The sequence below is a fragment of the Sylvia atricapilla genome, chromosome 20 (genome assembly GCF_009819655.1).
Source record: "Sylvia atricapilla isolate bSylAtr1 chromosome 20, bSylAtr1.pri, whole genome shotgun sequence".
NCBI lineage: Eukaryota > Metazoa > Chordata > Aves > Passeriformes > Sylviidae > Sylvia > Sylvia atricapilla.
The window spans coordinates 10,439,810-10,457,220 of NC_089159.1; the positions used below are offsets into that span (position 1 = coordinate 10,439,810).

General features: G+C 46.5%; 1 protein-coding gene across 1 annotated transcript in view; it reads right to left on the reverse strand.

The window, feature by feature from the left end:
- NF1 (neurofibromin 1) overlaps positions 1-17,411 on the reverse strand; it is an 81,737-nt gene that overhangs the window by 50,729 nt on the left and 13,597 nt on the right. The window contains 19 exon segments of the mRNA XM_066333589.1: positions 277-717; positions 823-906; positions 1,007-1,080; positions 1,411-1,657; positions 2,043-2,186; positions 2,818-2,941; positions 3,490-3,569; positions 3,883-3,996; positions 4,524-4,658; positions 6,670-6,801; positions 8,036-8,110; positions 8,407-8,529; positions 8,700-8,873; positions 9,407-9,564; positions 10,077-10,152; positions 10,387-10,454; positions 10,714-10,820; positions 14,121-14,311; positions 15,929-16,012. Coding sequence (XP_066189686.1) covers positions 277-717; positions 823-906; positions 1,007-1,080; positions 1,411-1,657; positions 2,043-2,186; positions 2,818-2,941; positions 3,490-3,569; positions 3,883-3,996; positions 4,524-4,658; positions 6,670-6,801; positions 8,036-8,110; positions 8,407-8,529; positions 8,700-8,873; positions 9,407-9,564; positions 10,077-10,152; positions 10,387-10,454; positions 10,714-10,820; positions 14,121-14,311; positions 15,929-16,012 — 2,631 coding nt within the window.

Sequence of the window (17,411 nt, forward strand, 5' to 3'; positions counted from 1 at the left end):
ACAGAATTCCAGTACATGTCAGGATCCAATATGTGAACACTGCCAGCCATAAGGATTCCACACACAATCTCACATATTCTACACTCAAGAGTTCACTACTCAAGAATGTTAAATACAGGATCACAACCACAACAATCATCAACATGTGCTGTAATGATCACTGCACACAGGGGGTGTGCACAGAACACAAACAGGGATCCATTTCAGTCACCTGGGGGAAAGACAGGACTGACACAAACGTGAACACCACCACACAACCGCGAATCACCGCGTTACCTGTCCTTGAGAATCAAAGAACTTGCTGATGGTGTTCTTCAGTTTGTTGAAGAGCATGGGGTAAAGCGCTGGGCTGAGCTCCAGCCCCACCAGGTCCTTGATGTTGGTCCGTATCTGCAGCCCCACCTTCTCGTGGTTGCAGACCATCAGGGTGAGCAGGCGGTCGATGAACTTGCTGACCGGCGTCTCCACGCCGCCCTCGGTGGACACCATGGAGATCATGGAGCCCTTGCGCTCGTTGAGGGGGCCCATGGGGGGGCTGTAGGTGGCCAGCCCCGCGCTGCTGCGGTGCTGCAGGCACACCCCGCCCAGGGCACACAGGAAGCCTGTCATGTTGATCCACTCCTGCAGGGACTCCGTGTCCGACAGGTCGATGGAGCCGCCGCCGCTGACGTGCGACATCCGCCGCTTCACGATGGTCTTGTGCAGGCTCTCGGTCACCTGGGAGACAGCAGGGGTTTGAAACTCAAACTCCTCAAGGTAAAGAAGCTCAAAGACTTATCTAGAATTTCTAAACCTTGAAACAAAGCAAAAATTCATAGTCACCTGTCCATCTTCCATTTTCGTCTTTGGATAGTTAAGGATTAGTTTCGTAGCCTGTTCCCATTTTGCATGTGTATCCTCCCAGGCCTGAAAAAGATAAGATACATTAAGATTTAACTTCAAAACAATATTTCTGTGGTTTTTTTTACTATGCACACAGAACATATGAAGTGAGAAGCTAGCTCACCTCAGTGTTGCCTGCAGTGGGGTGTTCAATGCGCCTCAATAACGCCATCACTCTCTTCTGAAGAGCTGCTCTCCCTGCAAAGGGCACAGAACATTGAACCAAGTTTCTGACAACCCACCTACACCAAATTTATGATCTTTGAAAATAATTATTGAATTAAGAGGAACATATCCCCCTTAAAGTCTTTAGAAAGGTAGCTTCTTGTTACGTGACTGTAAAATCCTCCTGAGCTCAGTCACCCAAATTCCTTACACTTTCTAGCAATTCTAATAATTAAGACATTTCGGGAAAAGTCAGAGCAGCATGAAATCAAGAACCTCAACCTGTTTAAAGAACTCAAACACAAGTAAAAAAGAGTTTCCTGTCCAGGTACAAAGTTACTTTAACTGACTCATGACTCTTACCTGTCGACATCATGTTGCTGACAGATGCAAACTCCATGAAAGTGTTGTAGTTGGGCAGAAAATTATGCACGGAGACCTCATCTACTCCACATCTGATGTCGGCCTCCTCACAGAGGTGACGGAAGCAGGACATGGCCACCAGGACTGCCTCGATATCTGGGCTCCACAGGAACATGTACAGGGCCACCTCCAGCTTGGTCTGGGCCTGGCGGCAGATGGGCGTCCCACTGCACCCTGCCGTGCTCTCCTGGGAAACACACAACGCCCAGCTGGGGAACACTGCCTGGGGAGGTTCAGCCCTGGCCAAACTGTGCTCAAAACTGCTTCTGCTCTACTAGGAATAAGCCACCCTAAAAAGGATCAGAGCTCTTACATGATGTCGCTGTGCTGTTTGCAATCCTAATCAAAAAATACTTGCCAATATTTTAACTGGAAAAATGTGACTTTGTAAAGTCTGAAACATCACTGTTCACCAGCACATTAAATACATATATTATTCAGGATGCATGTCTTTTCCTCCTCAGAAATAATTGATTTTCTTTTCAAAAATTACTCTAGAAGTCATTTAATTTCTACTTGCCCACAGTTTTTTTATCAAGTGCTAAAATTAACTATCGATATGCATTACTTACCATGGAAGAATTCCCCTTTCCTTTCCTCAGGGTGGCCCCTGGTGCACACCGAATCATTTCGTCATGGTCAAGAGAAATTTGACTAGTTCCACTTCCAGACACATCATAAAGGAAGAGGAAGTGGCAGGAACTCCTATCTGATTGCTATAAAGTGAGGAGAGGAAAAGAATATCAACTGATACTTTATACAGTAAAAGGCATAGATCTGAGGAAGGTAAAAAGCTCTTGGACATTTACACAGTACTTTTCCCACTGCTGCTCTCAGGGTGTTATCAAGTTCCTGTGTTAATGGTATCTTAGACTGATATTTCCCCTTAAGAAATCCCTTATTTGATACTTTAAGAATATCAGAAAGAAGCAAGTCAGAATTCTGGGACTCAGAAGAACCTGAGATCCAAAAGGAAACTTACTTTGTTCATGAACATGAGTATTTTACCATTAACTGCCTTTCTTTTCTCTCACCTTGGGACTATTTCCCTGTATTAGGCAAAGAGGCACAAGGCACAGGTTTCTGTGAAATATTTATTTTCAGGCAGGTACAGCAACCTGTGCAGCTAAAGGAAAAAAAGTAAATAAAAATCCCAAACCTAACTTTGGTTACCAATTCTAACCAAGGTGCCTCACAAAGCAGAGAGAGGAAATCAGAGCACAGAACATGTAGGAGTAGCTATTAAATCTCTTCCAATCAAAAATAACCTGGTAAATAAAGGAAGTGACACAAGAGAGAACAATTTATGTTAATGATCCTAAGAGGGAGATGGTAATGTTCACTTACTTTATTTTTTAGCAGAAATTTATTCCTACAGATGAGAATCTCTCGCAGCCACTTGAGGATTTCTGTACTGCTGAGCATCTGATGACTTGTAAGCTTCTTGCAGATATAAAAAAGCATTTGTGAACTGCAGCAAAATGAAATTCAGCATCAGCCTTCAGCCGGAGCACCAACGCTTCTGAAGGTATTACACTACGTTTCACATAGAAATAGGCACTCAGCATCAACACCCTGTGCAAACACTACCCTGGGCTTCCAGCAGTACAACAGAGAGGTGAGAGTGTGCATGGACAGGCCAAGCTCCCCTGGGACCCTTCCCAGCAGCTGGAGCAGCTGAAGCTGCGCCGGGCCCGGAGCTCCAGCTCTGCCCGGGACAGGGACAGCACAGACAGGGCAGCACGAGGTACCTACACTGCTCTGACAACGTGTCAGCTCTGCTCTGGAAGGAACACATCTAGGGATGTTCCTTCTTCACATCCCGCCAGGCCTCACACTCTCTGTTAAAACTGCCAAAGGGTCCAAATTAGTGTCAGGAGTGATGGGTTCTCCCCCCGCCCAAAGAGACCCTCAACTCCCTGCTGCTGCAAAGCTTTGCCAAAATGCTCACAGCTGTGACAAAAGAGAAGACAAATCAAACCAGCTACTTCTCTCATGTATGTAAGTTAATTTACATACCTGATTTCCCAGAATGTTTCTATGGGAGCATCAGGATTCCACAAGTCAATGCTGTCCAACTGGTGCAGAACCAGCAAGGCCTAAAGCCAAAGAGAGTTTCCCTTAAAGACAGAACTTTACAGAGTGCCTGAGCACAGGCTGAGAAACAGGTGCAGTCACACATTCATTACACTGCTTTAAGGACAACAAAAGATATAAAAAGCATCTTCCATAGAAGAGTTCATTGTTAGTCTGTGTCAACAGCATTTCATTTTAGTCTTTACTTTATGTTCATATGGCAGACCCAGAGGTTTTCCCTGGTATTTCTGTCCAAAGTCACGCTGTGCACACACACACAGACAGACAGACACACAGACAGACAGACTGTTTCTGCAGGAGAGGCTGTGCCCTCACCTCCATGGCCTCCTGGGCGATGTCAGGCATGCTGGACTGTGGCACCAGCTGCACCAGCCCCGTGATCAGCTCGGCCGTGCTGCCCTGCGAGTCGGGGCCCTGCTTCCTGGGGTTCTGCACACAAACACACAACACAGCCTCAGCTGCAACACCTTCCCCTGCTTGACCACACTGCTGACAGCCCCTGCAGAGCTCCTGCTGCTGAACTAGGGGGATTTCGGGATCTTTCAGAGGATCTGTCATTTTATTTTTAATCCGTAACACGCCTTGCATATCATGTCTCTGACAGAACGGGAATATTTTTATATTAAACCATCACAGACCTGAGAAAATGGAAGATCTAAGACAGTACTCACTGAAATGATGACTAATTTCCAACCCCCTTATTTTAATTTTCTTCTATTCCCCTCTCCTTCCCCCACCTTCCCCTTCAGAGTCACAGAACTTCATGCTCCCTCTCATCGTGTTGCTCTGATTCCATAAAGTCTCTTACAGTTTCTTTTTCATTTAAAACCACAAAAGCATCATAGCCAGAGAAAAAGGTAAGTAGATGGCCAGATAACTATTAATTTTTATTCATTTAGTAGTTTCAAAAGTAAATTCCACTACAACTGAACAGTATGACAGTAGGATTTACTTACACACAGCAAAAGCTTTGGATCTGCATGGATCAGTTTAACCAAGGACAGCAGCAAGAACTTGTAGCTTCTGGTTTCCAAATCAGTAGGTTTTTCTTTAAATTTAAGGCTTGTCATTTTCTCCTTAAATGTAAGGCTCTGATGGAAGGGAAAAAAATCAGTCCTTGTCAGGAAGGTAGTCAAACATAACAGTTGTAATAAAACACCTTATGAAATGTATTGCTTTTATCATCTATAGTTCAAGAAAATGTTTTAAAGTATACAAAACTCCAGTATAGACACGTAGCCTTCTAGTTCAAAATCCCCTCTCACAGGCAATCACTATTATATCTTTAAAGTTCCCTTAACAATTATTTCAGTAAGCTGCATGTGGACCTAAGAAAATTTTTTGAAAAAGAGACAAACTGTGGCAAAAGAAAAGTACCAAAAAGAATTACTGGATATTTCTCTGGTCTGAGACAGAAATAAAAATAAACATTTCCAACTCATTCTCAATACGAGAGGGAATTTTTTCCAAAGGCAAAGTAATGTCTTTATTTTCTGCCTCAGCCTCAGGCCAGATGTTTGCATGTTCACCCCAACAACCTCTGGAAAATGAACCTTTTTGTTTTTAAAAGGCACACAGGCCATCACTTAAACACAAAAAATCATCTACCTCTAGCTGAAAAGCCAATGAACTAATTGAGTGTTTTGAACAAAAGGAGAAAGCCTAGGTTGAAATCACCTTCAAGGTAACTGATGAGCTATGGCATTGTATGATTAAATTCTACAAGAAATTAGGACCTCATGCTACTTCAATAATTAGTTATTGTGCAAATATATGGAATAAAAGCTACCACATGAAGCACCTGATCAAGAAATTGATAGCACAGTGGTAGAGGTAGCTAACTCAGCACTAAGCCTTAGTTTGCCACAGTTCAGGGATTTCTAGAAGAGGCACGTGGTGAAAGGAGATGTGTTTCTGTGAAGTCATTTATTGCCTCCACACCATGCAAACTGAAGAGAGTCAGTGAGAAAGCCAGGCCAGGCTCCGTGCAGCGCACAGGGGACCAACAGCAGCAGGACACTGACACACAGCACGAGACAGGACACACGTGGAGGAGCTCAGGCTGGAAACTGGGAACCAGCTCCAAACCAGAGCAGGGGGAGCGGGGAGCAGCATCGTGCTGGGCACAGAACCAGCAGTGCCTTCCTGGGGGAAGGAGCTGCCCTGGTGCTGGCGGGCCCTGCGGGTAACTATGCACAGAAAAGTCAGCACAAGGAAAGGCTTTTCTGCGGTAGTTACGGGTCATACTTACAGCAGCAGAGGCCCAGGGCCATGCAAAGCAGGGGCTGGCGGGCGTCTGACCACGGGGGCAACAGCAGCCAGGCACAGGGAAAGGGAGAAGCAGAAGACAAAGCACCACCAGTCAGAGCAGGGGTATTGTCAGGGCAACTATTCTCCAACAGATGAATACACACAGGTGAAAAGCAAGTTAAACGTGGAGTAGCTTTCAACCAAAAGCATTGTGCTCATTTGCTCTCCTTTGAGAAGCCCAACAGGAGTATTTCTATATGTCTCACTTTAGGCTTTCTAAACCAGCCCACCAGGACCGTTTGCCACAGCAGAAGTCCTCAAGGAATGTTCAGAGGAGAATGCAGCAACACAGCTGTGTGTGGACTTAATGGAAGAATTTGGACGAACTACAAATCTGAATTTACTCAAGACTTTCTCCATACAGCCAAGAATATTGACTGTATTTCATAACGGCTGAAAAATCTTTTACTTTGTTGCTGTCATCAAGACCAAACAGTCAACTTGCTCAACATAAAGCAAGACAAACGAACATGCCAATCATGATAAAAGTATCAGAGTTTTCAGTGATTATCTCCACATACAGAATGCTTTGGTTTTTCACATTAAGCAAGGATGGACACATTAGCTGGCTATTCACAGAGCCAGAAAGCTTAAAACAGTTAGCCACAGAGGACAGTTACAAAACAGTAACAAAATACTTGTCTGACACCGGTTTAAAAGCGAGAGACAGGGACCCAGGGACAGCCAACCCCCAGCACTGCAGAGCAGGTGTGTAGAGCCCCGTGCTGCTGTGTCACCACCACCTTGTTCCCCCCGTGTGTCTGAGCGAGGAAGAGGAGGGCCCAGGCTTACCGGGGTCATGCGGATGGCAGGGTGTGCCCCACAGCCCTGCATGGCGCGGTGCAGGGTGTCACTGAACATGCTGCGCAGCTCCACGGCGTGGCAGTACACGGCGTCGATGCGCGGCCACCAGTCCAGGGCTGACTGCAAGGCAAGGGCAGTGCTGAGCCTGAGCCTGGGTCTGGGACACTGGGTGTGTACAGACCGTATCTGAGTGCTCTGCACACCCTGAGCCTGGCTCTGTGACACTGAGTGAACACAACCCTCCCTGAGTGCTCTGCACCCCCTGAGCCCTGGGTCTGTGACACTGGGTGTGTACAGACCTCACCCGAGTGCTCTGCACACCCTGAGCCCTGGGTCTGGGACACTGGGGTATACAGACCTCACCCGAGTGCTCTGCACACCCTGAGCCTGGCTCTGTGACACTGAGTGTGTACAGACCTCACCTGAGTGCTCTGCACACCCTGAGCCTGGCTCTGTGCCACTGGGTGCACACAAACCTCACCTGAGTGCTCTGCACACCCTGAGCCCTGGCTCTTGGACACTGGGTGTGTACAGACCTCACCTGAGTGCTCTGCACACCCTGAGCCTGGCTCTGTGACACTGAGTATGTACAGACCTCACCTGAGTGCTCTGCACACCCTGAGCCTGGCTCTGGGACACTGAGTGTGTACAGACCTCACCTGAGTGCTCTGCACACCCTGAGCCTGGCTCTGTGACACTGGGTGTGTACAGACCTCACCTGAGTGCTCTGCACACCCTGAGCCTGGCTCTGTGACACTGGGTGTGTACAGACCTCACCTGAGTGCTCTGCACCCCCTGAGCCCTGGCTCTGTGACACTGGGGTATACAGACCTCACCTGAGTGCTCTGCACACCCTGAGCCTGGCTCCATGACACTGGGTGCACACAACCCTCCCTGAGTGAGCCCTGGCACTGTACCACTGAGTGCACACAAACCTCACCTGAGTGAGCCACAGCTCTGTGCCACTGGGTGCACACAAACCTCACCTGAGTGCTCTGCACACCCTGAGCCCTGGCTGTGACACTGGGTGTACACAGCCCTCACCTGAGTGAGCCCCAGCTCTGTGCCACAGGATGTACCCAACCCTCATCTGAGTGCTCTGCACACTGTTACCAGTCTGCCCATCATCATTCTGCATGCCCATTGTCAAAAAGATATTTAAATAGGCTACAACTGAAGCAACAATTCTGACCTAGCTGCTCACTACACCACTCTGTCTCCTGAACAGGCACCACTCCTGAGATGTTCTGCACTCACAGGATTTGGTCTGCTATCCCAGTGGGATTTACTAAGCAGATATTGATCTGAACAGAAGCCCCAGACACTGGGCTGATGAAATACTGCCAGAACTTACATTTGTGATGATTCGGTGGAGTGAATTTACCAGCACATAATGAAATGTTGATGGGGAATTCTGTGCCAAGCAGATCTACAATAAAAATACATAAAAGCCACTTAGGAATATCTTTGTCTTTGCCATCTTTCTTATCACCCTGAAAAACATTCTGAAGCCTTTTTATTAAATTGACAAAGCTGTCAAATCTGAACAAGAGAAGCCTAATCAGCCGTGAAAAGATTTATCAAAACATGCAAGGATTTATTACTAAGGGATATTTATACAGTTGAACTCATTTATAAGCTTCAAGCTGCTGTTAGCACAGCTTTTATAACTGACAGGTCGTCAATAGTATGTAGAGAATGACTTACCAGAAGCAGTGCACTTACCTTGAAGTGTTGGTTATTGTGAGGATTTATGCGGAAGCAGGAAACCAAGCAGTCAATCATCAGGTCTACATCTGCATTTTGATTGCCTCTTGAAAAAGGTTTGCTTGGGTTAAACAGCAAATTCTATACAATTCAGAAAAATATAAATATATAAATCAGATACCATGATTACTCTTGGCTACTTTTAACACAACTTTCCATTGAAAACCAATGGTATTCAACTAAGAAGACATTCAAACTTCACTTCATTATTTCAAATTTCTTCCCTGCAATTAGGAAACAGCCATTCTTACCTTAAGATCTACCACCATGGACTGCACTAGCAGGAAAATGACAGAATTATCTTCCCAGTTGATGTACGTAGATGCTTTGCACAGTTTAACACAAGCAATAGCAGCACTTTCAGTCAGCTGCCTGCTCCCACTGTGTCCTGCCAGGGCCTTCCTGAGGTTGTCCAGGAACAGTTTCTGCAGAATTCAAACCAGGCAGAGTGATAACCAGACACTGGGATGGCAAAACCCCAGTGGATGCAGCACTCTGGAGAAACCCTGTCAGTACTGAAGACTTTCCCTTTCACTGACCCGGGGCAATCAGAACACACAAGGGGTGGGTTCCTCACTCTCAGCCCTGATGCTGCAGCCACACCAAAGCCAGCAGGTGCTGTAACCTTGGGGGGTACAGACCCCTGCAGACCCCAGAACCTCAGCACAGCCCTTTGCTGCGGGGGGAGGCAGAGGAAATCACAGCACAGAGATTCAAATCTCCAAGGAGATGGAGAAGTTCTGAAATAACATTGTTTGGGACATACTATCTGTATGAATTACTGATGGTAAAAGAACATATGTCAGGTGAGAACTTAAAAAGAGTGCATAAATTTACATATGGAACTGCAACATGCTCTCTAAGGAGCAAAGACAAAATTAAACATTCCTGAAATACAGAATCAGCAAAATCAAGCATACTCTGAAAAGCAGAGCCAGAATTCAGCTGCTTCTCTTACCTTGTTCATTTTAGTTTCCTCCACCACATCCTTTGCTATATCTTGGATTATCTCTGGACACAGGACCAGGAGGATGATCTGCAGTGGCCACACTGCTGCTTTACGTTTTGTGCTTTCAGCAAAGCCATCCACTAAATCAAACAACTTCTCAGCACAATCTGCATAAAACATAAGCCCAAGTTCAATACCATTTTAACTACGGAGAGGTAAAGAACAGGTATAAAAGAGCAGAGGGATAGTTCCACCTACACAGAAGGAAAGTTCTGGTTTGCACATTACTGACATGCTACTGGGGATCAAATGGTCTCAGCCCAGTTAAAGACATGGTTTACCTGAAAATATAAATTCTCCTCTCTTTTTCACTAGAGACAAGTAAAGGTGATGTTCTCTAAGTTTTTACCCTGTATCAAGATGAAAAATATACATTTAAAGAGTCTCCATCTTTTGGGGTTTATTTCTTTGTGTTGTGAAGGACAAAATGAATCTCTCTTAAGAGGGGAATCAGGAAAGAACAGAGACAGGAACAGACCCTTGCCTGCCCTAACAAAACTGATAGAAATTTGTTTATTTGCAGGCTGCACGAGGAGCAAAGAGGGCACAAAATGCAAGTGAATGCATTTGGGGATGTCTGAGAAACCAACCTTGAACACTGTCATGTGTTATGCCTTACCAGCCATGTCAGTCTGGGGGGTTTGGTACAGCTTTGTGAACTCATCAGGATAGTTTTCCACCCAGTTCCAAAACGCCTGCAGATAATGGGAAACACCTTTACATTCCAGAGCTTCAACAATTTTACTGAATTACACATTTAGACAAAGAGAGGTTTTATTCTTAATTCTAATCACTCAAAATTTCTTGCAAAATATATTTGCATGAATGGAGGCAGCAATTTTCTTTATAGTGACTTACGAATTGCAACTATTCCTAAATCAGAAGGAAGTCTGCAAACAAGCAATGAAACAGAAGTTTTGAACACTTACCTTCTCAAGACTGTTGATAACAGCTAACTGAGCTACTTTTTTAAGGGCTTTAAACTTGAATACAGTCTCTGTAAAGATAAAACATTTCTGCATTTAGAACAGAAACTTGTTCTAAAAACAACACAGGTTATACAAGATATTTGAAGTGCAAAGCAATTTTCAAATAGATGTTTTAATAGTACTTAACTATTTTTAAATTCCTCAGTAAATACACGACTGTTTGGAGTAAAAGAGAGCAATAAAACTCAGATATATCAATTGCACTGCGTCATCTCTGACTAACCAGATTCAAACAGAAATATTTCAAAACACAGGCTCAGATCATACCTTGTAAGAGTCGCTTGAGTTTTGAACAATCCACGCTGATGTACTGTAAAAGTTCAATATCATGAACATCAGCATTATCTTCTGAACAAACAGTCAGCTCCTGCAATCTAAAAATACACAAAGTAAATAAACTTGCCCATCAGATCCTGTCAGACAGGTACGAGCACACCTGTGAGACTACACATTTCAATGGCAGGGGAATGTCCCATCATCCTGCATAAACATCTCCCCATCTAGAAATAAAAGATCCTGCCCAATTAAGATTTAATACGACAGTCTTGTGCCATCCTCATACTGAAAATGGAGCTAGAAAAGCAGTGATGCCAGTACATTCTGTGGACTGACTGTGCCCTAGATTTGGGGAAGTCCTCCTGTTACCCACCCTCCTGTGGCAGTCACCTTGCCATCTTTTCAACTAAAGTCACGGACTCCTGACACCTTTAGGCCACTGCTCCTTCACAGCAGGTCCTGCCCCAGGTAAGACCTCAGAGTACAGCAGGGGCTGATGGCACTGGATATCACCGCAGTGAGCTACAACCATTCCTGGCCCACGTTTCTCTGGCCTGAGCACACAGGATGAAGTTTAATCACACCACTTTAAACACAACAGCATCTCTTCACACTGGTGTCTCAGAATTTACTCAGCATCTCCCAGACACCAAGGCACTGATCACTACAGCATCTGTTCCCACAAACTCGGGACTGCCACAGCCCCTTCCAAGGCTACAGATGTGCTTCAGACATGGAATGTGATTTCCAGTACTAGACACAAAAGCAGTTCTTCATGTCTTCAGCGCCAGGGAAACTTAACAGCCCTCCCTGGGAATGGGAAGGTCCCCACTGCTGTGCTTTTCATGCCAAAAATCCCCCAGCTGCTGTGCAAGGCCCAGAAATATGCCTAAACAGGAAACCCAGGTCAGGGATCAGCAGAGCTGACTGGCAGCAGGCTGACCCCTGTGGAGACCAGCAACAATTGGTCAAACATTTAACTGTTGCTCTACAAGCCATCTGCAAGGGAAAACAGGTTGGGGGGAAGCATTCTGCTCCAGCTCAAAGGGATGCTCAGGGGGCTTTGGAGCAGGGGAACAAATCGTGCTACAGGCATACAAACACACACAGATCCAGCAGCTAGATTCAAAGATTCTCCAAAAAATTTCAGCTGAAAAATGCTTCCAATAATAGGAGCAAAAGAAATTGTTTCCATTTCCATAAGCAACAAAACACAATCAACCTACAGAGAAGAACCATATCCCCCATGCTAGCTGCCAAGTCTATGTTCTTGAAATAGAAGTTATCAAAGGCTCTGTTACAACTCTGAAAATACTTTAAATTTCAAATTATTCAATCATTTTAGACTTGATTTCTAAAACACTAACATTTTCCAGAGAAATACGTAAGTATATGAGGAAAATATAAATCTTTGTATCAATTAAATTGGCTCACTCACTGCTATATGACCATGTAAGGCTGCCCAAGCTCCACTTCTAATATCTCAAGAAAGATGTCAACTGTAACACTGTGTGACAAGAGCTAAGCTACTTCAAGCACCTTTCAAAAAACATCAAAGTATTTCAGTAATAAAAAGCTTAGCACACCACTCTAGTGGACTGACAAATGCTGAAGCATCAGAAGGATCTGGAACAGAGCAAAAAGAGCAAAGAATAGATAGAAATTTGGGGCCTGTCTCCCTTCTTACCTAGAAAAGCAGAAAATCCAGTTATTTTTACAGTAAATGTGCTGTGAAACTCGAGTCAGTCAGAAGACAAATGAATCTTTTCCAACAAGTAACAAACAGCCCAGCTGTTTGTCCCCTTCAGGCATAAGACAGATTTAACATAAAAGCTTCCTAGCAGGGAAACAACCACGGGGCTCCAACAGAGCTGTGGACAATCACCAATTTTCATTCTAAATTTGTATGTAAATGGATACAACCATTATCTTCAGCACCCTTTTTTTTCCAAGACACCTTGCACTCACTAGAACTTATTCAGCTTTTTCCGCTGCATTATTTTCATTCACTACTTTCACTGGTCCTTTTGAAAGCAGATTGAAAAAGCAATAAATGCAGCCAGCAGTAACCCAGGATGGGGCTGAAACAGGCTCATTTCATAACGTGAACCCCAACCAAAACTGTGAAAGGTCGAGGGCATTCCACTTGACAACTTCCCCATTAAAGAGCGTTTAAAGCATTGGCTCCTCTGAACGGCCCGTGGCACACAGAGGCTGCAGCAGCAGTGCAGGTGCTGCCCCTGTGCAGGGGGGCTGCAGGCAGCAGTGCAGGTGCTGTCTGTCCCCAAGGGGGCTGCAGGCAGCAGTCCAGACCCTGTCTGTCCCCGGGGGCTGCAGGCAGCACTGCAGACCCTGTCCCTGTGCAGGGAGGCTGCAGGCAGCAGCACACACCATATCTGTCCCCAAGGGGGCTGCAGGCAGCAGCACAGACCCTGTCTGTCCCCAGAGAGGCTGCAGGCAGCAGTGCAGGTGCTGTCTGTCCCCAGAGGCTGCAGGCAGCAGACCCTGTCTGTCCCTGTCCCCAAGGGGGCTGCAAGCAGCAGCACAGACCCTGTCTGTCCCCAGAGAGGCTGCAGGCAGCAGCACAGGCCCTGTCTGTCCCTGTCCCCAAGGAGGCTACAGGCAGCAGCACAGACCCTGTCTGTCCCCAGGGAGGCTGCAGGCAGCAGCACACACTCTGTCCCTGTCCCCAGAGAGGCTGCAGGCAGCAGACCCTGTCTGTCCCTGTCCCCAGTGAGGCCGCAGGCAGCAGACCCTGTCTGTCCCTGTCCCCAGGGAGGCTGCAGGCAGCAGCACACACCCTGTCTGATCCCAAGGAAGCTGAAGGCAGCAGCACACACCCTGTCTGTCCCTGTCCCCAGAGAGGCTGCAGGCAGCAGCACACACCCTGTCTGTCCCTGTCCCCAGAGAGGCTGCAGGCAGCAGCACACACCCCGTCTGTCCCTGTCCCCAGGGAGGCTGCAGGCAGCAGCACACACCCTGTCTGATCCCAAGGGGGCTGCAGGCAGCAGCACACACCCTGTCTGTCCCTGTCCCCAGGGAGGCTGCAGGCAGCAGACCCTGTCTGTCCCTGTCCCCAGGGAGGCTGCAGGCAGCAGACCCTGTCTGTCCCTGTCCCCAGGGAGGCTGCAGGCAGCAGCACAGACCATATCTGTCCCCAAGGGGGCTGCAGGCAGCAGCACACACCCTGTCCCTGTCCCCAGAGAGGCTGCAGGCAGCAGCACACACCGTGTCTGTCCCCAAGGAGGCTGCAGGCAGCAGACCCTGTCTGTCCCTGTCCCCAGGGAGGCTGCAGGCAGCAGACCCTGTCCCCAGGGAGGCTGCAGGCAGCAGACCCTGTCTGTCCCTGTCCCCAGAGAGGCTGCAGGCAGCAGCCCATGCCCCCGGGCTGTCGGTACCTGGTGGAGATGCGGCTGAAGACGGCGTTGAAGTTGTTGCAGCTGAGGGAGAAGAGCACGCCCGAGGCGGAGCTGCGCAGCTCGGCCGCGTGCTGGTTCCCCTCGCGGTAGGTGTGGATGAAGTGGCAGATCTCGGGCAGCAGCTGCTTCACCAGCATGGTCTCGTCCAGGCGCATGGTGTCCTTGGGTTGCTGCAAACCGACAGCGTTGGGCTCGCCTCTGCGGCAGGCAAAGCCGGGGCAGCTGCCCCGAGCAGGGCTGGAGCCCAGCTCCCCGCTGCACAGAGGGGTCCTGCCCCCCGGCAGCCAAAGCAGCCCACCCCTTCTGCTGGAAACGAGCACACGGCGCTGATCCAGCCCATCCAGCACCGGGGAGAACACCAAACCCCTCTGTGGAGCAGCGCACGCCTGCCTCTGGTGAGTGTGCTCTGTGTCCAGGAGCAGGGCAGCACCGACCACCTCGGCCTCCACGGAGGGCTAAAGGGCAAAGCCCACCCTCACCTCCCTCTGGGTAGGGGCTTGGTGGCCATATTTTGACAGTGAGTATTTGATATTAAAATATGAACCCAAAAGAGGTGCTTCTCCCTCGCTCTTACCAGGAATTGCCTTATACGAGTCAAAAATTACTTAATTTCCCTGCAAAAGGAAAATCTAATTTTTGCCAGTTTGCACAGTGTGAGACATAAGGAAACTATTTACAAAAGAATTCAAAGTGCAACTTTGCTCTACTAAGAGCAAGTTTTAACAGAAGGGTCAGCACTAAAGCTTTCTAAAATTCTACCAATGAATTTTCCATAGGGAATTGGGAAGTTTCAGAGACTCCCACTTAGTTGATCTGAGTCCTGTTGCCATGAGAACTTGATGAAACATTGAGCAAGAAATTCATCTGAAGATACCACAGAACACAACACGCTTTGTACAGAGCTTTGGCTCACTCTGATTTTAAATATTCTGCCTCAAACTGCTCTCATTTGAAGTGACAGAGCAAGAAACATTCAGCACAATTTCAGGCTATTTAAATATGATGATCTATCAGGAAAACCACTGTTTCAAACATTATGCCTAGAAGAAGAACTTAAAAATAAGTAAATTCTGGAGTTAAAATTCTGGGGGCTCGACTCAATGCACCAAAGACAAAAAGAAGCGTTTTCCTCGCTGTAAAAGTTGGAAATTGAATACAGCTTTAAAACAAAATCCTGGTTTTTTGAAAGAATAAAGCACTGCAGATCTCACTGTCGGTGCAGTTTGGCTTTGCACTCCAGCTCAGCACAGTGAGTTGTACAAGCAGCACCACTCCACTCCCAAAGGGACCAGCAAACTGCCTGGAGCAGCTCTGACTGGAAACCTCAGGCCTGGACTCCCAGCAGAGATTAACTAATGTAATCTAGGAAACACCTGCAGGAATCATCTCCAGACTAGTGCCAGCAAAGTTTCTGCTGTATGTAAAAGCATATGGAAAATTACTTCGACAAATGAAAGTTTTAAGATGTTTAAAGAAATTTCAGCACTGTATGCAGAGAACTAAGTAGAACAAAATGAAAAATTTGTACTGAATTCTCTGCTACTTTTAACATGTAAAAAGATCATTGATTTCAGGCAATAAAAAGCATCCTCCAAATTGTTAAGGCCTCAGTTACATCGACTACTTGCATTTATAGGAGGTTTCAGTATGTTTTAAATTATATTAATCCTACTTTGCTCTAAATCTGATGAGTTTTTAGCACCAGTAACAACAGATACACAACCATTTGACCTGTATTCTCCAACCCATTGGATTCCAATTAGAATTACTTATGCAAGCCCACTTACCCCTGCCAGACATTTTTCCAGTGTATCCAAGATAATCAGCTGAGATAGATATAAATTCTTTTCAGCAGTTTCTCCAAATATTCTCTAGAAGTAGAAAAGATATGGGTTCATCTGAGACACAGATACTTGACTTGTAACACATGAAAGTGAAGCAGCAAAGTGGCATGGCAAATTATGGCTCCATTACTGCTCTGGTTTGGAGTTTAGACATAAAGCTAGCAAAAATTAGACTGAAATAGGAATTAAAACCTTATCACCAAAGAAATCTCTTTGTCCAGTCCTCAATGCCAAATGCAGAAGGAACAAACATCCCTGCAAAGTCAGGCTGGAGGTGCCCTGCAGTCCATCAGGCCCACGGGCTGCTCAGAAATGCAGCTCCACCTCCCAGAAGCTGTTTTGGTCCCAATTACTGCTGCCTCTTCCCCAGTTCTGTGCAGATGCCCACTGCAGGCACGGGGGAAGGCAGGATTCCCCAGGTGTGTCAGCCAGCACCCACCCAGTGCCAGCAACAGGCACCAGCACCTCAGAATAAAGCAGGAAAGCCACAACCACACTGTCCCAGTGCCCACAGACAGCACCCAGGGAACTTTATCAGGGACGGGTGGCTCACCTCAGCCCAGGCTTCAGCTGAGACTTTCTGAAACCAAGACCATTACAACTGACTGTCTCTTGTTTGAGCTACAGAAATCCTTCCCAGTCACTGCTGATTCCCACAGCAGCTCAGACCACCACACCTCACAGACACTCACACTTGCTCCTCAGGGCACAATGTTGGCTTTTGAATTGGCACTCTTAGCCAGATCTTTCCTCTCTAAAGCTGTGTATCACACACAGAAACTTCTTTAACTGTACAGTTTTCTCATTTATCAGCCAATCAGCTTGCACATCAACGTGTTCCCTCATGCCTGTAGAGTTTAATTAAAATAAATTCTCTCTCCAAAGGGATTACAGGTAGCTTTAAGCAGCCTAAAATCCCTAGCAGCAGGGCAACCTATTTTCTCATTTTATCAGTCCTCTGCAGCTCCAGCAGATGCACATCCCTGTACAACTGACAGCCAGGGGCTCTCTCCAAAGAATGTCTCTAAAACCATTAAGAAAGTACTGTCAGAGCCTGGCCAGCTCTGCTACCTGTTTGGGAAGACTCCAAATTATCCCAAATTACATGGATTGAAAACTCACTGAATGAATTGAACTTTGCTCATGACAAAGGCTCTGACTGAAATTCATCTGGTTGTTAAAAATTACATCTATTTTATATACACAGACACAGTAAAACACCCAAGCAGCCGGTGAAATTCAAATGGCCCAAGTTTTAAATCCTTTCCCTGCCCCAAAATCCCTATGCCTTTCTGTGGAACATGACTCTGATGGATGCTACTGGGGAACCTAGAACAGAAAATAAGTGTAAAAGACAAGCAACAATTTGACTATATTTCAATTAATTCTCTGCAGACTGTACAATACAAATAAATAACAACTATTT